Below are 24891 nucleotides of genomic sequence, written 5' to 3'. Positions count from 1 at the left end.
AGGATGGTAATAAAAGCCAAAGGAGAACTAATATGTTTGTCAAATCTGAGGCCACTAGGAACTCTTGGCTATATAGTCACCAAAATCAGCGTTTATAGGTAGCTCTCATACACGGCACTCAGGCAGCACAGGCCATCAGTGACAGATCCATCATCTTGTCCATGGCAGCAGATAGTTAGAGAGCCAGAAAGTAATGATTAATTTGCAAATCCATATCAGCTTGGGATCCAAACACTCAAGCGGTGTTTTGACAGCTTTGAGGGCCTTTAAAACATCTTTCAAGACTTCCGTGAGCTGATGGACGATGCTTAGCAATTCCACTAGATGGCGCTGTGACCGCTGACACCTTGTGATCTGGAAAGATTGGGTTACCTAACCATGAGGAGGACAACAGGGGTGGACTGCTGGTCTTCCTAGCTCCCCTCCCTCATGCACGGCCCCCCACACACACTCATCCCTTTTTGTATCCTGAGCATCTTCCTCATCCTGTCCCACCTGGCCACATTCACCAAACCATCCCCCCTGCCCTGTATACTCAGAAGTGACTCATCCTGTCATTTCAGAGGCCCAGCTAGTAGGTAGGCAGTGGTTTTGTTGGTGGTGGAAAGCCATTTGAGTCTTTTTGGAAAAGAGCAATATAATAAAGTTTATGTCACAGGCCATCAGTCAGGATGTAAATGTCTGGGGGAAGCAGTGCAGAAGGCTGGTGGAGCAGAGAAATGAAGCCAACTGATTTTTTTTTTTTGGCTTTTTTATTTTCCCAGCTGGCAAACTGGAAACAGTGAAATGGGCATTCACCTGGCCACTGAGTTTTGTCTTATACTTCACTGTACCCAACTGCAACAAGCCCCGCTGGGAGAAATGGTTCATGGTGACGTTCGCTTCCTCCACACTGTGGATCGCAGCCTTCTCCTACGTGATGGTGTGGATGGTGAGTGTGTTGAGGACCCCATGGCATTGCTAGATCTCTTTAGAGTGAAAATTGCACTCAACTAGAAGGGAATAGGCGTTGGGATTTCAGCCCAGTAGCTGTATCCGTCAGCTATTGCTGCAAAAAGCCACATAACAAACCATCCCCAAACTCAGTGGTTTAGAATCACGAGCATCTGTTCTCCTGCTCACATGTCTGCGGTTGACTAATCACAATGGGGACTGGCGCGGCAGCTCTGCTTCCAGCTACAGCACGGCTACACTTGATTCAGGCAGCAGGTGGGGTTCATGTCTACTCCATGCATTTGCTCCTTTTCCTTGGACCAGTGGCTACCTGGGGAATGCTCGTCTCTCAATGAATCATTGAAATGCAAGAGAGCAAGTGGTGAAAGACAAGAGGCTTCCCAGGGCCTTGGCTTGGAACTGACATACCATCATTTCTACCACCTTCCGTCAGCCAAGCCCACCATCAATGGAGTGGGGGAAATACACTCCATCTGCTCCAGTGGGAAGAACAGCAGAGTCACCATCCAAAGGGCCTGGAGGAAAGGGATGAGGAATTGGAGAGTGACGATCCCATCTATCAGAGTCACTTCCCCTAGCTGAGTCTCATCAACCAAAAAATGAGGTCATTTGGACCAGGTGACTTCCCGAGGGTCCCTTCTGAAGCTAAACTAATGATTCAGGGATTGGAATAGGTTGTGGGGCTATGGCTCAAAAGAGCCTCTGCCCTAAGGCCATTTTAGGAAATGCAGCCATTGGAATGCAGTGCCCATTTATGACCACTTTTTAACTGGGGAGCAAAACTAATTCATCAGAATTGGAGTTGGGCAGATATTAAAAGCCATCACAAAATTATGCACATCTAAGTTAATCTTGGTTGAATAGTGGACAGAAATGCAGTATAAGTTCTGGAGAATTAAACTCAAGAGCTAAAAAAAAAAAGGTCTGAAAATATTGTTTTGGAGGTGATCGCAAATTTGTAAACCTGACACAATTAACTCATAATTATCCCTTGCCTTCAACACCACAGACAGATATTTTCTTCTTCAATCCAGATTTTATAGCCAGGGGTTTCTCCCTCACCCTATATTCATTAACGTTTTTATTTGACATATTCATTGGGTACCGTCTCTGTTCCAGGTTTAGGGAGTGTGTTGGTGTCCCTGACCTCCACGAGCTCAATGGTTTTCTCCAAAGTCCACTCACAAAGTAAACCACTGATCTGAGGCTCAGCCTCCTGTTTGCCTCCTTCCACTCTGTGGAGGTTCTGGAAGGCCTGAGCAATGTCTGGGTGCAAGGGAGAAAACAGGAGAAGCAAGAGATCTGGTCCCAGCCACCTGGACAATCAGTTACCAAACCTCCAGACTCAACCACAAACATAACAGTAAGAGAGAGCAAGCAGCAGGGGCAGCAACTCCTTTCCAGGCCAAGCCCCGCTGAGCCAAACCAGATTCCTACAGGGACCCAGCTGAGGGTTAGAAAGGAAAAACAAGGTTTGGCCAGGATGCTTGTAGCTCATTTCACAAAAGGCTCCTCAGAACAACAAAAGAAATATGTGTTTCTGCATCTCACTTTCCTCCCTGGAGAGTGGAAGGCAGAGAGCCCCGAGGCCACCCCAAGTTCAGGCCAGCACTGAACGGAAATGAGGTTCAGTCTCTGGTTTGAAAAGAGGCAAGCCAGGCATGTCAACAGATTTAACTACCATCCCCCAAACCTTCGCATGGGGAAGGAGCAACTGTGCCCCTTGGAGTAAGTCAGGGTTTCATGTGTAGGTGTCTCTTTCCATCGCTGGCCCGGGAGGCACCATGCGGAGAACTGCTACTTACAACATGTGGTTTGCATTTCTTGTAATTTTACAGAAAGTGAGGGAGATCAAGTGGCATCCAAAATGACCTAAGCATTCCAGCTCTTGCGAGTTAGCCTCTCCTCGGGCCAACACACAGGGAATGGGTCTCTTTTTCCACTTCTCTCTCTTTTGCCACTGGCTCCCTCCTCTTCTGTCTCACGGACTGCTTTCCTCTCAGTGTTCCCATCTGGAAATCAGGGGGCAAGAATGGGCTCATTTACCAGATGGAAGCAGTGTCTCAGGCATCCCGTGTCCACCCTCTGGCCCAACCCCTGCTGCATAAGTAGAGGCCTGCCTGTGCCAATGAGCCTGACCGCTGGTGGGAAGGACCCCTCTGGCACTTACCAGCCTAACTGCCTTGGGCAGTGCCTCAGTTTTCCCATCTGAAGAATAGAGATAATAATAGCACCAACTCCATAGGGTTGTTGTGAGAATTAAGCTAAAACACACGAATATCGCTTAGCACAACGCCTAAGTACTAAATAAACATTATCATTATTATCGTGAAGACATTGTTAGCAAACGTCAGGGAAGAGAGGAAAGGAATTGTCTGCTTACGGCTTTTCCTACATGACTGATGGTGTAAATCCAGCCCCTTTCTGGTTCTTGTAAATTCCCGTTATGCATCTCAGGACTTGGATGCTCAAATTACCAGTACAGCGTGGCAGCCATCCCTCCTGGGTTTCTCAGGACGTCCTGTGTTCAAATATCCTTTCTCAATCTTGCCTTTCCCCAGAAACTCTATTTCCCCTCCCTCAAACCGTCTGCCTCACCTGAATGGAACAAGTGAAAAAGACCTATCTTTGATTGGAAAATGGGCTCCATAAGGGCACCCAGGTCCCCTGACCTGCAGGCCAGGTTTGCACGCACTGTTCTTTGCTGTCTGTATTGATTCAGAGGGCGGATGTTGCCCCCTGGAGAGATGGCCCAGATTGTAGGCTTTTGTGCTTCTTGATCACAGGATCCATGAGCCGGTAGGGTTGGCATTGGCCCTCAGCTCACCATCTGTCTCTTCCTGCTGCTTCCAGGTCACAATCATTGGGTACACGCTGGGAATTCCTGACGTCATCATGGGGATCACCTTCCTGGCAGCCGGAACCAGCGTGCCCGACTGCATGGCCAGCCTCATCGTGGCCAGACAAGGTGGGGCCTCCAGTGGACGGGGATGGGGGAGAAGGAAGGCCTCCCTACCTGGGAGTCCACATGGCAGTTACCGGGGCGCCAAGTACTGACTTGGAAGGAACAATGAGTGACTTCAGTGCCATGTTGGTCAGAAGGCTTCCTGGCATCAGAAGAACAGGGAAACAAGCCCGAAGGTCACCCCTTGAGAAAGGCAGAGATGTTTCCTGGGTAGCACCCGCAGCCCCTTCTGGAGGTTGTATTGTCATCCTTCTATCATTAAAAATGGTAATAAATGTAATGATAGCTCACTTTTGCAGAGTGCCACACACAGAGCAAAGCAGATTAGGCACATTATCTGGCTTAATTTAAACAAATCTGTGAGGTAGGGACAACCATACCCCGTTCTATGTATAAGAAAACTGATACTTAGAGGAGACGGACCCCATGGCCTACGGTTTCCCCAGCTGCAATATCTCAAAGCGGTGGCTGCCAGAGGTCCATCTTCAGTGGGTGACAGAGCCCTCCCTCCTTGAAAACCAAGCTCACTGTTTATTGCCAGACCTCCCCCATGATGGCCATGCGCTTCCTTGCCCACGCCCGCTCTAACTGATGTGCCTGATTTGTGCTAGAGGGCATTGTTTGCAACACGCAGTTTAGCTACAACACTTAGCACAGTATCCTCTAGAAGTCCTCATGAATTTCTACTGGTTACATCATTTTTCTTAATAGTGCTCAATTATTTAGAAGAATTAGAGCAGGTGAGAGGCTTTATAGAACTGTTGAGTTTATTCCTTTCTATAAGGATGTTTCAGAATTTTTGCAACTATATTTGGTTTTTTGAATCACTTGTATTTAGCCAATGATCATATTTGGAGTAAAGGTCAACAGATCAATAGAATGTGCACTTTATTCTATTCTACTGAAAATACATATTCAGTGTATTCAATGTCAGTGTCATTCTACAGTGACGGCCTAAGAGAGAACCAGGTACGTGTGCGAGCAGACCTGCTGGCTAGGCCTCTGGCTGTCGACCAAGGCTTGGGAGAGTCCCTCGTGGGCCCTGCACCCCCCTGAGATCACCTCCCTCACTCAGTGACCTCTCGTCCTTGCAGGCATGGGGGACATGGCCGTGTCCAACTCCATCGGGAGCAACGTGTTTGACATCCTCATCGGCCTCGGGCTCCCCTGGGCCCTGCAGACCCTGGCCGTGGATTACGGATCCTATGTAAGTGGGTCTCTTTGAACCCAGGGCTACACAGACTCTGTTTTTAGTGGCCTTGACCACTTGTCTCAGGGCAAGGAGGTGTGGAAATACTAATATTGAGGGAAAACAAATTCTCGTCAAAGTCCTTCAAAAGTCAGGCTCGAGAGGACATTCAGGACTCCAGAGCAGGGTTGGCAGGCTTTTTTTGTAAAGGGCCAGATAATAAATCTTTTAGGCTTTGTGGGCCAGACAGTCTCTGTCACAATTACTGGACTCTGTGGTTGTGGCCTGAAAGCAGCCAGGGACAATACGTAAGTGAGCGTGGCTGTTTCCGTGTGACTTTATTTATAGAAACTGGAATTTGAATTTCATATAATTTTCACGTCATGATATATTATGGTTCTTTCAACTCTTTTCAGCCATTTAAAGATGTAAAAACTACTTTTAACTCCTGTGCTATGCAAAAACAGATCGAGGGCCAGATTTGGTCCATGCGCCGTAATTTGCCAACCCCTGCTCTAGTGTATTTGTTTCACATGCAAAACGTTTTTATTCAAGAAGGAAGGGACACAAAATACAAGATGCCCTCTCTGCCAGGGATCTGGTGACAGTCAGACCCAGCTGTGGTGGCCTCCGTGCTCTCTCTCAAGGTTAAGCTGATTGTGACTTCAGGTGGATTTGCCGGTGGCTGACACAAGTGGGTCCAAGTAGGCTTCAGTGCTCTTTCCCGACTTGCCAAAATGTTCCCCCTCTGCTAATGGAAACTTCAGCCCTAGACGCTGTCCAAAGACTGAAGAAGAAGCTGCAATTAGAGATTTCTTCCTGTGTCTGGGAAAAAACAATATTGTCCTTCTGAAGTTTTTGCTCGGTGCTTCTCTAAATGTATTACTGAGCGTGACTTTAGTCTATCTGTACAATATGTTATAAGTGGTTGTATATTCTGCAGAAAATATTGTAGCTTATTTTATCAAAAGATCGTTGTCTTCAGAGTTGCTTGACTAATGGCTGTTTCAACTTGGGAGGTTGTATCCAGCTGGTTACAGTGAAATTGAAATCTGTTCCGAAAGGCCACGTGGTTTGGGTTCATGTGAAGTTACCTGTTGGCTGAGAGATTTCCTCATAGGGTAAAGATAAGCACAGGGAGATGGAAGGAAGTAGAATGTATTTTAAGGAGATCTCTTCTCTGTTGTCTATGAAATTGGGTAATGACCACATTCCCATTTTAATGTGGTAAAAATGGGCCACGTTACATTACACTGGGGAGTCTGGGAAAGCTGCTTGCTGGAGGTAACTATGAGTTGAAATCTGAATAAGTAGAACCAGCCATGGGGAAATTGGGGCAGGACAGAGCAAAAGCATTGCAGGCAAAAGAAACAGCCAGTGCAAAGGCCCTGAGGCAAAAATACACTTGTTGGCGAGAAAGGAAGTTCAGTGTAAGTGGAGCAGAGTGAGCATGGGGGTGCATGGTTTGAGATGCAGTTGCGGCAGGAGGTGGGGGAGGAGAGGGCAGATCATGTGGGTGCTCATTTGACAACAAAAAATTATGGCATTCAAACTTACGTGATATATGGATTTAGAAAATGATGTTTGTGGGCACCATCATAGCATGGCTTGATGAGCAGTGTGTAGGTCTATGCCTGGGATCCGAACTCATGAACCCTGGGCCACCAAAGCAGAGTACGCGAACATAACCACTACACAACCGGGCTGGCAGCACAGATCATTTTGTGATGAGGTCTAGAGGTGGTATATATCCTGTCTGCTTCCACCCATTGTCTAGATAAGTCACATGTCCCCACCTAGATGCAAGAGAGATCCAGGACATTAGTTTAGCTGTGCATCCAGGAAGAAGAGGGGACACAGATGTCAGACAACACTAGTAGTCCCCACAGTCTGGGGTGTCCAGTTGAGAGTGGAATCCAAACAAGAGGATTTGCTGGATAACCTTCTACCGCGGATGCTGAGCTGCTCTTGTCCGAGACATCCACCCATACTGCAGCGTTCATCTGTCTGCCATGCCGACCAGAGCACTCAGGTTGAGGGGGCTCCATGCCCCTAACTGTACTGGGACGTGTTGACCACTCCTGCCTCTTTGATCTCCTTCTTCTGGGTCACATGTGGACACTCCACCTTCTGGTTAACACATCTCTCCTGAGCTCGAGCCGAGAGCCACATTATAGATTGTGTTTCATGTCTCTCATTAAAGTCTTGCTGCTTCCTTAAAATGCGAGTCACCTTGATGCTGTTCTGCCATTCCTCAAATAATCTCTTGGGTTTTTGCTACAGCCAACTAATCTAAATTTTACTTTTTTATTCCTTTATTCTGATTAAAAAATAGCTAAAGGTCTTCACTGAAAATTAGAGAAACTCTAACTTTCTGTAATGATGGAAATGTTCTATGGCTGCACTGTCAAATGCAGTAGCCACTAGCTCCAAGAGGCTTTTGAGTACTTGAAAAGTGGCTGTTACAAGTGAAGACCTGAGTTTTTAATTTTTATTTTAATTAATTTAAACTTATATAGCCACATGTGGCTTGTGGCTGCCCATAAGATGCTTCAGCTTTAGAGGGTGAAATAAAAATCATACATAGTCCAATCCATAGATATCAATTGTTAAATTGATATTAATTGTAAAATTTCAGCATATTTTTCTCTTTCTAGGTTGGCTTACATAGCTGAGACCACACTGTACAGTTTTGCACATTGCTTTTTATACTTCTTATTCTATCAAACACATTTTCCTTAAAATCTCATTAGAGATATCTTTAATGCAGCCTAAATAGTCTAGTTGTACCAAAATTTACTTAATCGTGCTGCTGCTGTGGGACACATGTTGCTTCATGAGTTTTGCTGTTATAAATAATGATGCCACAGACATCTTTGTTCATCAATCTTACAGATTTTAGAGATCTATAAAAATTGTTCATAAGACTACATTTACATTTGAGTTTATTTCCTTTGATCATTTTGCCAGAGTTGAAATTGTTATATAGGGTATGAACACTTTGAAGCTCTTTACACGTGCCTAATTATTTTTCAAAATGACAATATTCCTTACAGTTTAATTTGTCCTAATTTCATTCCTGAGGTTTAGGGGGCAGCTTTTTGGCAACCGCATGTTCTTTCTTTTTTGTTAACACAGGCTTACCCATCAAATTGTGACCACAGGAAGCTCCATGAGGGTGAGCTTCCTCGTGGCACATAGTATGGGGCATGTACATACTTGAGACATGAAAAAAGCGTTGACTAAATAGAGCCCATGTTAGGTCTTCCTTTGCATTAGCTTTCACCAACAGTTGCCTTTTGTGAGTTAGAGGGAAGCTTCAGGTCCAAGCTGAGACATGAGGACATGGGTAGGCTAATAATTTGGTGCCCCTTCAAACCAATATTTTTTTAAAGTTTTGGTTCAACATTTATTTTTCAGAGGAGACAGAATTCTGCATGAGCAAAGGGTGGAGAAAGGAGATTACTGGTTCTGTCATTGCCTCTCCTTATTGTCACCCATTTCAGCTCAGGTCTTACACCTCCACGTCCTGCTTGAGCAAGGGCCCTGCAGCGAGCACAACCTGACTTCCTGAGGAAGAACGACTGGTGACCCTCAGTCGCTACTTGGTCATACTCGGTCTTGGTGCCTTATCCCTCCTTCCAAAGGCTCCAGCTCTTCTAGATGCAATGTTCTGTCTCTCATTTCATTCCCTGGTCCATCTTTATGTCCCATCTTCAGTGGCACCCCAGACCACCTGGCTTCCATGCCCCTTAACCCAGCTTGAGCATTGGGTATGTGGATCTGTGGAGTTTGTCAACAATCCACCTGGCTTATTCCTCTGTTTGTTTCACTTTCCCACTTACCTCTTATGAAAGTTGTAAAGAAGTAAAATTCAGACCTCTGTAAACTCCAACTACTTTTTGTCTCCTCTGGTGAAGACTGGAGGATGGTGGCTAAAAAGCAGCCAGCAAAAGATGAAAAGAAACTGTGCTCTAAATAACCTGGGAAATCGATCTATGTTATTCTTACCATGTTGATTCTCTCCAGAGAGGGATGGACAGGCAGGAGCAGGGGATGCAAATTCTTCCCATATCTCTAAGATTTATGATGTTTATTTTTTCTTTCCTGGGATTACAGGGTACAGTCATGGAAGATGAAATAAAAACTTTAAAAATCAAAACTCAGAGCTCATACTGGAAATAAACCAGTTCTTCTTATGAGCTTTGAAATCTTCCTGACTAGAAATGGATATCAGGCCTGAAATTCCAACTCAACTAGGACTGTTGTCTGCCGTAAGTGAACCCATAATGATCTACCCTCATTCCTCTCCTGACATTCTCCCAACACTCTTTAGAGAACAGAAAATTAAACATAATTCTCCTGTCAGTAACATCACAGCCATGAAAACATAGCCTTTTCAGGTCCCAAATTCTAGTGACAGGGACCTGAAATTCTGATGATGAAGACAGAAACACAGGCCCTATGAGATGTTTGGCCCAAATTCATGCTTTCCATCTGTAGATGACATAATTGGGTCACTCTGGTCATTTTGCTGGAATTGTACAAGGAGCACATCTAATCCTGTGGGTGAAGATCTTCTTTGTCCTTGAAGTGGAGGCTAAAACGCAGGAGAAGAAACAGGCCACTACTCTGATCAGCAGCCGCGGCACACAGGAGAGTGTTCTTGGGGGAGACTTTTGGTTGAAAAGGCTGGAGAAAGAGGTGTAATGTTGTATTTTCATCCAGATCCTGCTATTTCTGTAACCAGTGCCAGATCTTCATTTTATTCCAGGGACAAAAATATCCAGTGTAGGCCTTTCCCCTGAAAGCAGAAATTCAGTAATATAATCTATAAACAGCTCATGAACCCCAGGGAAATCAAGATTTCTTTTCGTATGTGGTGAGGTAGGGGTCCCACTTCATCCTTTTGCGTGTGTACAATTATAGCAGCGAGCAATCCTCACACATCAATAGCTCCTGAGAGCTTTGCCATATTGCAGCCCAGTTAAATAATTTATATTCGTGCTGATGATTCTGAGTCATCAATAAAAAGTTGAAAATGAAATATTTTCATCAAAAACAGTTAAGGCACTGATATATAGAGAGGTGGACTTTAATTTTCTGGGACACTTTATTTGTACAGACTACCTCTTTGCCTGGTAATGGTTGACCAAAGTGGTGGCCCAGTATTTGGCCCAACCAAGCTGTGTCTGTTGGTTTTCCTGGAAGCCAGGGTCCCAGAACTGGCCCTCTGGAACCAAACTATCTCACAGAGTGTGTAAAGGGGCCCCCGGCAGGGATTCCAGTTGTCTCTTTCTCCAGCTCATCCTTCAGGTGTCAGCTTGGATGTCAGCTGTGATCTCCCAAGCTTGGGTCAGTTATCGCTCCTGTGTTTTTCAGCAGCTCCCGTCACAGCTTATCTTTGCCCCCTTGTCTGAATCTCCCCTAGAGAGGCAATCTCCCTGAGGGCAGGAATGGTGCCAGTCTTATGCATTTATTGTTTCCTCTGTGCCTAGGAGGGTGCCTGGTACTTAGAATGTGCTCAACAAATATTTTTTGGATGGATGGGTGGATCCTAACTTACCTATCAGCATCACCTCACCTGAGGAGGAAGATATGTGAGCAAAGCAAAACAAAGGAATAGGCTGTCCTGAGAAAAGAGCAGAGGACAAACAAAACAGTAATAAGAACAGCTTAACCTACTATGTGCCAGGCACTCCAGGGACACCATGTGCACATGGTCTCATCTAATCCTGACAGCAGCTAAATAAGACAAGAATTATTTCTTCACTAGTGTTTATTGTGCACCTACTCTGTGCCAGGAACTTGGTGAAGCACTGGGAAAACAGAATGAACAAGGCAGACTACCTGGTAGAGGGTGCATCAGGTGGGGGGCACAGACAATCCATGAGTGACAAACACATGAGTGTGCTTAACTCAGAGAGCAAAAGCCTTCTAAGGACAATGAGGCAGTGATGTGATAGAGAAGGGGGCATGTGTCATTCTGTATTCGATGGACGAGGAGGTTGGTTCAGTGCTGAGTGTGAATGACAAGGAAGAGTTGGGTGTGTGGAGGGCAGGGGGAGCATTCTAGAAAGAGGGGGCTGCAAGTGCAGAGACGCTGAGACGGGCTGTGTCTGAGAACAGCAGGAAGGCGAGGGCAGAGGGAGTACAGGGAGTGAGGTGGGCAGGGCGCCCAGGCTTCCTTCTGAGTGCACAGCTGGTCTAAGTCCCGTTCTGGAGATCAGGAAGCCAAGGCCCAGAGAGGTGACATCTCACAGCCGGAAAGAGGCAGAGAGAGGACAGCGAGGTTTTTTTCTCTCCCCAAAGCACCAGAGATCAAAGGGGTGGGGAGGAGCTAATTGCGGAAAGCGAGTCATGCCACAGCGCCACCATGCATGTCTCAGGGCACAGGAGCTGGAGGGTCGTCACTGGGGTGGAATTTTAGACCAGACCCATCCCTGAGTTTGAATCTTTGCTGGAAGAGAAGACAGGGTCTGCTTGTTAAGGCTAAGGTGAGCTCTTCAGCTTTACGTAAAGAGAAAAGGACCTGGAAGAGAAGAGAACTCCTGACCCCATACTCCCGTTCTAAAAGTCCCACAGACATCATGGCAGCTAAAATCCTCGCTGCCCTAGGTAAGTCACATATCTACAGTGAGTTTCTGACTGAGGGCTGGAGGAACCATTCTGGATGCTTCCATGAGGATTACCTGTCTAGTCAGTCCCTGGGTCCCTCCCTGGCTTTCATCGGGCCCTCCAGTGGCCAGCCCTCCACACCCAGCCACATTTTGGGGCCATCGCTGTGTAACTTCATGCCAAGATGCAGAAGTCCATTGGCAAAACAGTTCCAGGTTCATGGAAAAGCAAACTTAGGGGTCTATTGCCATGAGCCTTTTTGTCTTCCCTCTTCTCCACCTCCAGCTTTTCCCAGGAGAGAAGCTTCATTTCTGGAAGAACGCTCAGGGGCCTCCTTCCATTTAGCATGGCGGTAACCCCGTGACATCTGTCTGCACCTCTGACATCAGAAGTGGGAAGACTGTGTGGGTTTAATGGCCTCTCCTGCCCCTCCTGCCCTCGCAAGGGAGCTGCTGACTATTCTGAAGCAATTTTTCCATCCTGACTAGATGAAATTTCCAAGTCATAATTATTGCATAGTTACCATCAAGACAGCTGTTTGTGCATGGTGTTAGGTTCAGGCATTGGACAGCGAGGAATGAATGCACTTTTACCGATTTTGACACTTCCTAGCACTTGTGACTTGCTCAGAAACCAGCCAGCTACCTAAGTGCCCTGAAATAAAAACTATTTCTAAAAGTCAAAGTTTGGAAAAGTGGCACTTCTTGTCCCATTTTGGGATGGACTTCTGTTCCACAGGCTCTAACAGAACTAAGGAAGTGCCGGGCAGGCTGCAGGAAGCCAGGGCAAAACTCAGACTCCTGAGCTAGGGCTTAGAAATGCAGAGTAAATCCGAGAAGTAACAGGGGGAGAAAGAGAGTCTGTCTGTCTTGCTCTGAGCAAGAGCCCACCTGACTCCACAGAGGTAAAAAGGAGAGGTGATCAGAAACATTCTTACCCCACATCTTCTGCCCAGTTTATTCTTTCTCTGATCAAACATTAATTGAGGAGCCAGCCCCATGGCCGAGTGTTTCAAGTTCCATGTGCTCTGCTTCAGTGGCCTGGGGTTTGCGGGTTCGGATCCCTGGTGCATACCTACTCCACTCACCAGCCATGCTGTGGAGGCATCCCACACACACAGTAGAGGAAGATTGGCACAGATGTTAGCTCAGGGCTAATCTTCCTCAAGCAAAAAAAAAAAAAAAAGTTAGCTCAGGGTGAATCTTCCTCACAAAAAAAACACAAAACATTAATTGAATGTTTACTGTATGCTAAACTGATAACTGTCATTGGGGATGCCTCAGTGAGCAAAACAGACATCATCCTGTGCCCCTCAAGCTACAGCCTCTGGAAGGAGACAACTGCAGAAGCAATCCCAAAAAGAAGTCTGATGCGTGCTCTCCTGAGGACTGGTTGTGCAGGAGTTGTGCAGTGTGTGGCAGGGTAGGAGACCTGGAATGATGGTGAGGAAGTGACACTTCTTCTGAGAATCTGAGATTGCTGGGAGCCAAGCAGGTCAAGAGAGTGAGAGGATTTTTTCAGGCAGAAGGATCAGCCTGTAGAAGACCAGGATATGAGGAGGCTTCATGCACCCGAGGACCCGAGGGCAGCTCCTGTGGCTGGGGGCTGGATGTGGGGGGTGGGAAGTGGGAAGTGAGGGATAAGTGGCAGGAGTGAAACTAGAGACAGAGAGAGACCGCGTGGTAAAGACACTGTGAGCCATGGTAAAGGAAAGAATGAAGGGTATTAGGGAGGGAGTGGTGTGATCGTATATGCCTTTTAGAAAGAAGATTCTGACCACTCCATGGAGAAAGGGTTGGGGCCACACAAGACTGATGGCAGCAAGACCAGTTATATGGTATTTGTAGGAGAGAGAAAATATGGTGACCTGGACTAGGGTATTTGTATCCATTAGCTATTGCTACATAATGCTGTGTAACAGACCATCCCCCAAACTCATAGCCTACATACATTACCGTGTATTTCTCATGCGTGTATCTGAGTTGACGGTGTTTGAGTGATCTAGGCTTGGCTCCAAGCTTCACTTGGGTCTGCTCTATGTGTCTCTCATCCTCTTTGAACCAGTGACTTCCTGAGACACGTTCTTCTCATGATGAAAAGCAGGAGCACAAGAAGCCACCTCGATTATGGACATACCTTTCAAACCTGTGTTAAGTCCACTAATATCCCATTGGCCAAAGCATGTCACATAGCCAAACCCAAATCCAGGGGCCGAGAAATACCTCTGTCCACCGTGAAGCTGTGGAAAGGAGGCGGGCATATAACTCTAGCACAGGGGAGGGGAATTGAGGCCAGTGATTTGCTCGGCCTCAGTAGTAGCAGTGAAGCTGGACAACATGGAAGGCAAAGCAAGAGACTGCAGAAGAAGAACCAGCAGGCCCTGGTGATTGATTTAACATCAGCCCCTAAACATCTGTTAACGGGGAGGTGAGTTGGGACAAGACAAGGACCTGATCATCCAAGATTTTGTTAGCCATTGTGAAAAGTTTGGATTGTGTTCTAACTGTGACTGAGGATTTTAGCAAAGCAATGGCATGATTCACTTTACATTTTAAGATATTTGATGTTGTTTGGAACTGCAGAAGAAGGCGAGAAAGAGAGGAGACAAGTCAGGGAGCTGGTGATAAGAGATGATGGCAATGTGTGCTGAGGTGGTAGGAGTATAGAGGGGGAGAAAAAGAGATTCATAAGGAAGAATTGATAAGATTTTCTGATGGATGGTTGGAGGAGATATGACAAAGAGAAAAATCAAAGGTAACTTCTAGTTCTTTGCTTGAGCATGTTGACCTTAAACAGACAGCTAGTTATTTCTCCAGCAAAAATGAGTTTATTCAAGATCAACAAAGAATTGCAATTCAGAATCTGCAACCATGGCAAGCGTGTGTGAGTCCTCCCTGCCCTCCACAAGAGGAGGAGAAGCTCTTTCATAGAGGGGCAGAAGAAGATGGGAGGGCTGCTGTAAACCCAGAGTCCATTGGAGGAACTAACAGCTCCGTGTGGAGCGGCTCTTCACTGGCTGAGCTGTGACCGTCTCTCATTGGCTGAGCTTCTTGTTAGTCAAGAAAAGGAAGCCTTTCTTCTTCCTGTTGGACTCTGCTATTGACCCAGGGAGTGAGAGCACCCCCTTTTGGTCTCCTGACTCCAATTTAATGAGGAGTCTGTTATTAATTTCCACAACTAACTAAGGGTATTGTGATGCCATTCATGGAGATGGAGATAACAACATGGAGGGTGGAGAACATTTGACAGGAAATATCAGGGTTCCATATAGCACAGATGAAGTTTGATATGTCTGAGGGTCATCCAGGTGGAGATGTCAAGTACAATGGAATAAATAAATATGTCTGAAGTTCAGAGGCAGATTCTCAGTTGCAGGTATAAACTTGGCAGTCCACAGCATTAATATGGTTTTTAAAGCATGAAGTTCATAAAGGAAGTAAACGTAGATAGATAAGAGAGCCCAGAATCATATCCTGTTGTCAAGTAGGGGGAAAAAAGCATCCAGTGAGGAAGACTGAGGCGTGGTCAGCCAGAGATGGGGAGAATCAGAAGAAAATGGGGCCAGAAGACTGTTTCAAGAAGGATGGAATGGCCAAGTATAGCAGGGCTTTTTCCAAGGTCCTTCTTCTAAGGCAAGCTCTGTCAGCCAACCATCACCTCCTCCAAGAAGCCTACCCACAGCCAAATTTACTACTTCTAGAATCACATGGGACTGTCATCTCTGATGTGTGTGTCTCCCCTGACTCTCTAACTGAGGGCAGGAACTGGATCTTACTCAACCAATGCTCCCCAGCCCCCAGTAGAGGGCCTATGTAGAGTGAATCAATGAACCAGTCAGTTCTTGATGCTGTTCACGTCTTTCCTTCTCACTTTTTTTGGTAAGCTGTCCCAAATCAGGTTCCCAATACCTGCACACTGCTCCACCTGCCAGGATCAGTTTTCCCTTTTTCTGAAAACCCCTGCCCAAACCCAAAGGGTCAGTGGGGCACTGGAGCACAGCTCTTCCTCACCCCACCTTCAGTGAGGCCACATTCGTAGCTTACAGTTGACCATGGTGGGAGTATTGACACCATGGAAATTACCAGAATAGCAGAATGCCACTGCCAGGGCCAGTGTACAAACTATTCCCACAGGACCTGGATAGGTTACTTGGAGATAGTTTGGTGACATCTTAATGAATGATTCTTTTCAATGTTGTCCTAACAGAGCTCCTGGGAGCTACAGCGACACTACCTAATCCCTTTAAGGTGAACCTTGACCATGAGATTTCAGGCACTGTGTCAGGAAAATGAGGTGATATTGGGGGAAGGAAGGGGCCTTACAGGTCTCCCATGAAAGGTCACCAAGGACTGAAACTGATTCATCTCATTCTCTGTAAAAGTTTAGATCCCCCAGAAACCATTTAATCCTGAGACAAGGATTTGGGATGAGAAGTTTACTCCGGAGGAGCAGGAAGTTCCTGTAGGAGAGTGGGGAGGTGAGATGGGAAAGGAAGGCAGCCAATGACTGGCGTGAGAGCAAACCCATTACTGCCCTGGGCAACTGGAGCTGAGACTCAAGAAGCTCAGGGAAATGGTGTACACCCGCATCCCAGAATGACGTCATCTGAAGGACAGGGGGCTCGGGTGTTTATACACGCTCTCCAGAGAGGCAGGGGTAGAGATTGGCTTGGTACTTCCATGGTTCAGGGCAAAGCCCTCAGGCACAGATGCCTGTACTGGCCATTGGGAGGCAGCTGTCCCTTCCAAAATGGTAAGTAGGGAGAGGGGCAGGTATGGGGTCCCGATGGCATCTACTGCACTGGCATCTGTGGTTCTCACAACTCATTCAGGACTCTTTCAGAAATGATAGGCTGGAAAGGCTCAGGTGCCACTTCTGAGGGTTCTTAGCAGTTAAAGAGGAGAACTCTGGCTATTTCCCTGTGCCCTGCAGGGTGCAAGGAAGAGTCTAGAATTTACACTCTGAAGCCCAACTCTCACTGCAGACTTGACCCCGTACTAGCTTCATGGCTTTATGTGATATTGTCCACAGTGGTTAAGTTTGCACATTCCACTTTGGTGGCCCGGGTTCACCGGTTGGGATCCCAGGTGCAGACCTATGCACCACTTGTCAAGCCATGCTATGGCAGCATCCCACATATAAAAAAGTAGAGGAAGATGGGCACAGATGTTAGCTCAGGGCCCGTCTTCCTCAGCAAAAAGAGGAAGGTTGGCAGCAGTTAGCTCAGGGCTAATCTTCCTCAAAAAAAAAATATATGTATATATATAATAAGAAATATATGTTTGGTTTTCTTCCCCATTTCTAGCTCCTAAAACCCTTGGAATTTTCTAAGTGATGAGAGCCATAAAGGTGTCTTTTGTTATGTTAATGAGGTGACTTTTGGGAAGGACCTAAGGATGGGGACTGGTTGCCAGGGGACCCAGCCATGCGATTAGAGGGTTGGATCTTTCAGTCCCACTCCCTGACCTCCAGGGAAGGAGAGAGGGGCTGGAGGTTGAATTGAGTGACAGTGATTTAATCAATCGTCCCTGTGTAATGAGGCCTCTAAAAATCCACAAGGATGGGGTTCAGAGAGCTTCCAGGTTGGGGAACACGTGGAGATTTGGGGAGAGTGACATCCCAAAGAGGACATGGAGGCTCCATGCCCTTTCCCCACACCTTGCCCTGTGCATCTCTTCCATCTGGCTGTTCCTGATTTATATCCTTTTATAATAAACTGGTAATCTAGTAAGTGAGATATTTCTCTGAGTTCTGTGAGCTGCTCTAGCCAAATTAATCGAACCCTAGGAGGGGGTCATGGGAACCTCTGCTCTATAGCCAGTCAGTCAGAAGCACAGGTGACAATCTGGACTTGCAGTTGGAGCCTGGGGGAGTGGGACAGTCTTGTAGGACTGAGCCCTTAACCTGTAGGATCTGATGCTATCTCCAGGTAGAGAGTGTAGGAAGGGAAAATTCCCTTCTTCCTCTCTAGGTTCTTTGGCTGGTCTAGTAATTAAATGGACATATGACAGATTAACAGAAGAAAAACAAATTTAATTTCATATGTACAGGAGCCCATAAAAATGTGAGACTCAAAGAAATGAAGGCTTGCTTTTATACTTTTAGACAAGGAAACAATAAATTTGTGTAGGATTGACAAGACAAAAGCTTTGGGCTGGGGATAGCAAATTGGTGAAACAGTAACAAGGTTTGCTTATATGGCCTTCTCAGTCCTCAATTCCCTATCTCTGGTGATAAGGAAGCCTTCTCCCCTCTTGGTACAGGGAGGGCACCTTTCACCTGGGAGATTTATTTCCTGCTTTCAGGGGAACACAGCAGGGTCAGAGTGTGCTTCTGGCACTGGCTGTTTCTTAAGTAACCTTAATTCAAAATAATTGATATGCCAAAGTGGCATATTCTGAGGTGGCATATTCTGCTCCCCTTCAATAGTGTCAGAATTGAGTTAAATTTTAGGACACCCAGCTGGTGCCACAGAATTGCTTGAATGTGGGGGGGGGGGAACCCACACGCACAAACTGAAATTGGTGACCGGAGCCTTACCTTGGCTGAGTGCTTAACTTCCCTGAGCCTCAGTTGTCTCATCTGTACATGGGGAAAACAAACCTCACCCCACTTGCCTCGGCAGCTGCCGCTAGAATTCGGTGCGACCCTGTGTCTGTGAGAGCACTCTGGAAGGGAAAGGACTTCAGCACCAGCTCCCTTTATGTGCCTCTTTTCTGTAGTCTTGTTCACTTTCTTACCTCATTAAGTTGTTCGAGGAAAGAGATTCCCACCCAAGGATATTCTACAATGTAAAGTCAAGGCTAGACACCTCCATCTGGAGCCCACACCCAAACAAGTGTTCGGATTACCCAAATCAGAAAACGCAAAGCGACACACAACATGTGTTCCAAGTTATAAATACGTTAGCAAAAGTCCATGGGCTTCTTGTTTTTCCTAAAAGAATTTGCTGGTTGGGTGGAGCTGACCTCAAACCATAGAGAGGTTTTAAACTGTAATAAGGGGGAGTCAGAATCTTTGAGGCTGGCGGTTTTGGATTCCCAAACAACCCGTCTAGGACTCAGGGAACTGTTTTGTGAACCGGATGCGTACATGGAACTAGGTATGAAAGGGTCTCTGCATGTGCATCCGTACTAAAAAATATACATTCATCGTGGGCTAAATTCCTGTTGACTCTGGAACCAGCCAGTCTTCTGTTTCCTCTGCACCAACTGCCAGGAAGGAATTGGAGAATGGAAATGCGTATTTTTGAAGGCAAGAAGTAAAAACAATGTTAAATGTCAGAGTTGAACAATCCCAGTTGCACCCTGCGTACTTTCAGACAGGCATTGCCATGGAGATGTTCTGCATTTGCACTTAATGGGCCGTGCATCTGTGAGGCAGGAAGCAGCAAAACAGTTGTTGAGCTCAACACTGCACTGCGCACGCTTGGAGCTCAAAGGCTTGTCAGCAGCAGTTCAGAAATGAGAAGCGTCTGTGCTGTTGTCTGGCTTAGCACACTCCAAGAAACTGGTTTTTGAGGGGATGAGTTAGATTTGCTGCCCTCAGGGAGACTTATTGCTATGATGGAAATGTTTTATATCCCCATCAAAATGTGAGTTACATGTGTACATGCATTTGTCAAAACCTATCCAATAGTACAATTGAGATCTGTGCATTTTACTGTATGCAAATTATGCCTCTATTTTAAAAAAAAATTTTTGATGCTCTCTTACTTTGTGGCTTAGAAAGATCAACTTAAAGCCAGACCTCACCATGGTTAATCTCCCCCCCCAGCTCTCACTGCCTTCAAAACACACTCGCACACACACAGAGTCACACACACACTTGCACGCACACACTTACTTGCATGTGCATGCTCAGCATCTCAGCACATGCTCTTTAAAATACACAGTTTGTGGAGCCAGAGGGGAACAGAACACAATCCAAAGTCAGGAAGAGATCAGCATCAGATGGACGATAGGGCCAGCAAGGCCCTATCCAATGAACCTGGAACAGGTGTAAGGACTTAGGGAGGGATGGACAGAGTGGAGATGGAAAGGTGAGTGTCCCACCTGCCTAGACTGCAGGTCCAGAGAGGGAGACAGAAGAGCACTACGGTTGGAAAAGTGAGTCCTCCAGTTTGGAGAGGGTTTCCAGTGCCCAGTTACAGAGAGGGGATGATAGGATGAAAGAGAGGGCATTTGAGGTCCTCAGTGGAGTCCCTGGCTATCTTCAGGAGGGACCATTGTAGATCTCTTTTCATTTTGTTTGTGAATTATAAAATCAATACATGCCTATAGCCACACACTGGAAGCAGCCAGATGTCCATCAACAGGAGAACAATGAAACAAACCGTGGTATATTTATATGTTATAAAAAGAAATGAGCTGTCGATGCAATGAAAAACACAAAGAAATCTTAAAAAATTATGCAGAGTCAAAGAATCCTGGCTTTTATGCACAGTATGGGATTCCATTTACATGAAGCTTCTACAACAGGCGAAACCAAGCTATGGAGGAGAAGCTGAGAGCAGTGACCGCCTTGGGTGAGACTGACGAGGAGAACACAGGAGAACTTTCTGGGGGATGGAAATGCTCTATGTCATGGCTGCGATTTGGCTTACAGTACATGAGTGTATGCATTTCTCAAAACACACTGAATGGTGCAATTATGATTTTTTAATTTCACCCTATGGAAATTGCATCTAAAAAAAAAAGACTCGTGAAGTAAAATTGACCCCTATTTAATGAGATGCACGCTGAAGTGATTAGGGGTGAGGTATACTGGTATCCACATCTGATGTTGAAGATCATTTAAAAATAAGATGGTATAATTCTTTCAACTTTTCTGAGTGCTTGAAAACTTTCATAATAAAATGTTGGGTGAAAAAAAAAGCTATATGCACTCATAAAAACGTGGGGAAGGGAGACAGGGAACATTAGGCAGGGATTGCACTGCTTCTGGGACATCACCCAGGAGTGGCATCCAGGGTCTCTCTGCTTCCAGCCTCTCTGACCAGTCCACGCTGCCCCCCCAGAAACACTGGCCTTTTTGTAAACCACATTCCAAATGCTGCCTCAAGGACATATGTTATCCATTCATCGATTACATATTAAGCACGTGGTCTGTGCTTAGCCTTGTGCCAGGCGGAGGATAAAGTCAGATGTGGTCCCCACCCTCGTGACGTTTGTCATCTACTGAGGCATTGATCAGAGAGCTGCCAGGTGATGAGTTTGTAAAAGCAGCAGCCAGGGGTGCCAGGGAGGTGGCTGGCCAGCTCATGAGTGGGAGAAGAATAATGGCCCAGACTTATTGAGAACTTACTATACACCAGATCCGTTCAAGCTTAACATGGAACAATTTGTTTAATCCTCACAACCACCCCATAAGATAAGGACTCCGTTATCCCCATTTTATACGTCAGAAGACTGAGGCTTGGGGACATTAAGCTGCCTGTCCATGATTATACAGCAAGCGAGTGACTAAGCAGGGATTCAGAACCCAGAAAGCTGGATCTGGAGCCCGTGCCCTAAACTGGGGTTCAGCAAACTTTTTCCAGAAAGGGCAAGAGAGGAAATATTTTAAGTGTTGTGGCCCATGCAGTTTCAGTCAGACTACTTGACTTTGCCATTGTAGCTTGAAAGCAGCTGTAGACAATACATAAATGAATGAGCTGAATTCCAGTAAAACTTTATTTACAAAAACAGGCAATGGGCCAGATTTGGCCCATGGGCCATAGTTTTCCAGCTCCTGCCCCAAACCACCTATTATCTCCTGTGACTGGGAGGCGTTCAGCTTGGACCAGAGGCAACCGAAGGAACCCTAATTCCTGACTGTCATGTCTGTGTCGGAGTGTGGGGCCAGACAGCAAGGAATCAGTACAGGCTTCAAGAGCCCAGGTCTCTAATTAACAATGAAAAAACCCAAAAGTACTCCCTGTGTGCATATGGTAGTCCATTACCAAAGGAAGCTGCAGAGTTTAGAAACAGGTGAAAAAGCGAAAAATACTCAAAAATCCATGGAATTTAGTTGTTTTTAGTCTTTAGAGCCAGATTTAGAATTTTGGCAGCACCGCTCTTTGAGAATTTATGTGAATGTAGGAAGAGTAAAGTTCCAAAGCTTTTGTTTAACATGATTCATTTTGAAAGTCTTGGCCAAAGAGAAGTTTCCTGCTTGGAGCTCTGCTCCCACTGGCTCTTGGTTTTTTAAGGGCAGGAAATCACTTTACTCAGTTCTTGTTGCTGACAAGAGTTCCACCCTGGAGCACAGAGGGCGAGCTGGGCTGGGAATGCTTTGGCTCCATTCTTAGAAGAAGTCATGCAATGTTGAAAATTGAGAGCTCAAAAGGGTTTCTGGGTGTGTGTTCACAGTTTCAGGGTTGACCCAAGGACCGTGCGATTAAGGACAGCCCAGCAGACTCTTCCTTGCTCTGCACGGGGGCTGCCATCTTGCTCTGACAAGCCCCGCCTCTCCCCTTCAACACTGGCCAGGGTACATGTGGGAACGTCATAGGGTCAGTGTGGACAGAATAATCTGGGGCAGAAAATCTTTCAGTGTAGTGCATTTGTGGTGTATTGCTGGGTATTGGCCTCTTTACACCAACAGCTAATGAGGAAATCTGTCCACAGCCAGGCTGAGGGTCTACAGAAAGCTAAGCTCCCAGCTGGACTGGGACGAGGCCGATCTCCCATTTTTCCACACTGAATTAACTGAGTCAACCCATTGCTTCAGTGTCACAGAGATATGATTTGAGTCCTTGCTTCACAGAAGGCATTTGGCCTTTGGGAATAATTTCCCTGTTGGGGTCCAGCAGATGGTTGGCTCATGCAGATTGTGTAGGCCGGGGAGAGAGTCCAGCCCATTCCTTCTGTGACACAACATTGCTTAGTGAGATGTATTATTATTATGCTCCAGGGTCCCCACAGAAAGGCTTGTCTGTTGAGGGCATGTGGTGTCCTGTCACCAAAAGATGAACTGAGCACACCCACCTACGGAGACACCCACGTGTTCCCATACCCACACCCCGGAGGTGAACTGGTGAAAGGGTAGCAAGAGGTGCCTTGAACCTTGTCAGAAGGACCCAGAACCACTCCTGCTGATAATCCACTACTTTATTCTCCAATGAAAACCATCACCCTGCCTCACTTTCCTTTCTATGAACACAGGTGACCCTTTGACTCCCAGCGGGACAGTGCACATTGGTGGGGGGACTGTGCTCCCCAAACCTGGAAGCACATAAGAATTTCCAAGAGAACTGGTGAAAACTGAATGTCGAAGTCCCATCCCCAGAACCCTTGGAGATCAGAGGGATTTAGCCATAGTACTTTCTCTAAGTCAGTGGTTCTTAAACTTTCCTGTGCATCAGAGCCACCTGGAGGGTTTATTAAAACACAGATTGATGGGCCTCATCCCCAGAGTTTCTGATACAGGAGGCCTGGGTGGGGCCTGAGATTCTGCATTTCTAACAAGTCCCCAGGTGATGCTGCTGCTGCTGGTCTGGGGACCATACTTTGAGAACGGCTGCTCTAGGGCATACCTCCTATTTCCGGGCAGCAGCCTCAGGACCTAGGTCAAAGCAGAGGGGCATCCTCTCTGCATTCTGAAAGGCAGATGCCTTTTCAGGAGCCTAACGCTGTTTCCTCCTTTCGTACAGATTCGGCTGAACAGCAGGGGACTGATCTACTCCGTGGGCTTGCTCTTGGCCTCCGTCTTTGTCACGGTAGGTGTGCAGTTCTCTCCCCACTGTTGAGTTCCCATGTTCACCTCGCTCTTGGGTTCTTTAGCTACAGCGTTTTTTTGGACACCAGATGGGTTTATCCTGCTGGTAGATGGGGACAGTCAGCCTCCAGATGTCCCATCATGCTCATGGCTATTTCTTCTAGAAGTGGATCCTTTCAACTCACTAGAAAGCCTTTCTGACAGGAGCCAGCTTCCTCTCAGAAGTGTGGCCCCGTCTCACGTCAAAAGCAAAGGGGAGATCCCACTTTTTTTGCAAGATTAATCACACAAGGGTAGATTCCAGCTAATTGTTCCAGGTTACTAAATATCTCCATAAATCCTTGGATTTGACCAATACTCAGAGACCAAGAATATACTTTATTAATGGTGGGCTTTTATGCCATTCTACTATCTTAGCCATTACATCCGTTTGTATAATTTAATGTTCCAACTCAACTGACACATTTGGTGGGAACAAATTTGCACCAGCCCTGTGGACTGACCCACATGAAGTATCTATTAACATACAAGTTTGCTGTTGATTTTTCATGTTAATAAACATTGAGATGCAATATGTTTCTCTCTGAAATTTTCAAGGATGTATTCATTGAATTACACCTGGCATGTTAATGTACATGTGCTAGAAAATGGGGATTCAGAAGGGCAGGCAGGAGGTATGAGAGGTAATTTCTAGGATCAAGATGTGAGTCAAATGTCAAGGTTTTACCAAAGAAAATACTGCCTTACACAAAAGTGAAAATTGACATAATTCCTTCTTTTGTAGTTTACGAGGTTCTTCAGGTCTGGTATGACTTAAGGTTATGCTACATATAGCCACACATTGTGCTTAATGCTTTGCATATATTTTCCCATTTGGAACTTACCACATCCCTATGAGGTAGTCATTCATATCAGCCCCATCTGTATCATGAACACCTGAGGCCTATAGAGACGTCAACACCAAATGAATGGAGAAGCAAGCCACCTGACATCAGAGTGCATGCTCAAAGCTGTAGTTGCACGCTCTGTAGGAGACTAACCACTGCCAAGGCTGTGGAAATGGGGCTGGGGGGAGGTTGAAGAGACGTAGGTTTGGGGAAGAAGAGCAATTTCAAACATCTTAAGTTTGCAGTGCCTATTTGACATCCAAGGTGAGACGTCAGGAAAGCCATTGGAAAGATGAGTCTGAGTTCAGGAGAAATGTCAGCACTGGAGACACCAGAATGCAGATGGTATTTAAAGCTGTGCAATTGGATGTGACCTCCAAGAGAGTGAATGTAAGACAGAAAAGGGAAGAGGCCCAAGGCTGAGTCTTGGTGCACTCCCACAGTTAGAGGTCAGGATGGTGAGGATAAAACACCAAAAGAAACAGAACCAGCAGTCGGAGGGGTAGAGGAAAACACAGAGAGCGTGGCATCTGGAAGCCGAGTGGAGAAGGTGCTTCAAGGTGGGGAGTGATCGGCTC

General features: G+C 46.2%; 1 protein-coding gene across 3 annotated transcripts in view; it reads left to right on the top strand.

Moving 5' to 3' along the window:
* The window catches only part of SLC24A3 (solute carrier family 24 member 3), a 458647-nt gene that overhangs the window by 429968 nt on the left and 3788 nt on the right, over positions 1-24891 (top strand). For all 3 annotated transcript variants that reach the window (XM_005604455.4, XM_023626042.2, XM_023626044.2), the window contains exons 13-16: positions 765-931; positions 3808-3922; positions 5014-5126; positions 23362-23427. In XM_005604455.4, the coding sequence (XP_005604512.2) occupies positions 765-931; positions 3808-3922; positions 5014-5126; positions 23362-23427 (461 nt within the window). The remainder of the gene's footprint in view (positions 1-764; positions 932-3807; positions 3923-5013; positions 5127-23361; positions 23428-24891) is intronic.

The sequence above is a fragment of the Equus caballus genome, chromosome 22 (assembly GCF_041296265.1).
Source record: "Equus caballus isolate H_3958 breed thoroughbred chromosome 22, TB-T2T, whole genome shotgun sequence".
Taxonomy (NCBI): Eukaryota; Metazoa; Chordata; class Mammalia; order Perissodactyla; family Equidae; genus Equus; species Equus caballus.
This window is presented reverse-complemented; position numbering and strand designations above follow the sequence as displayed.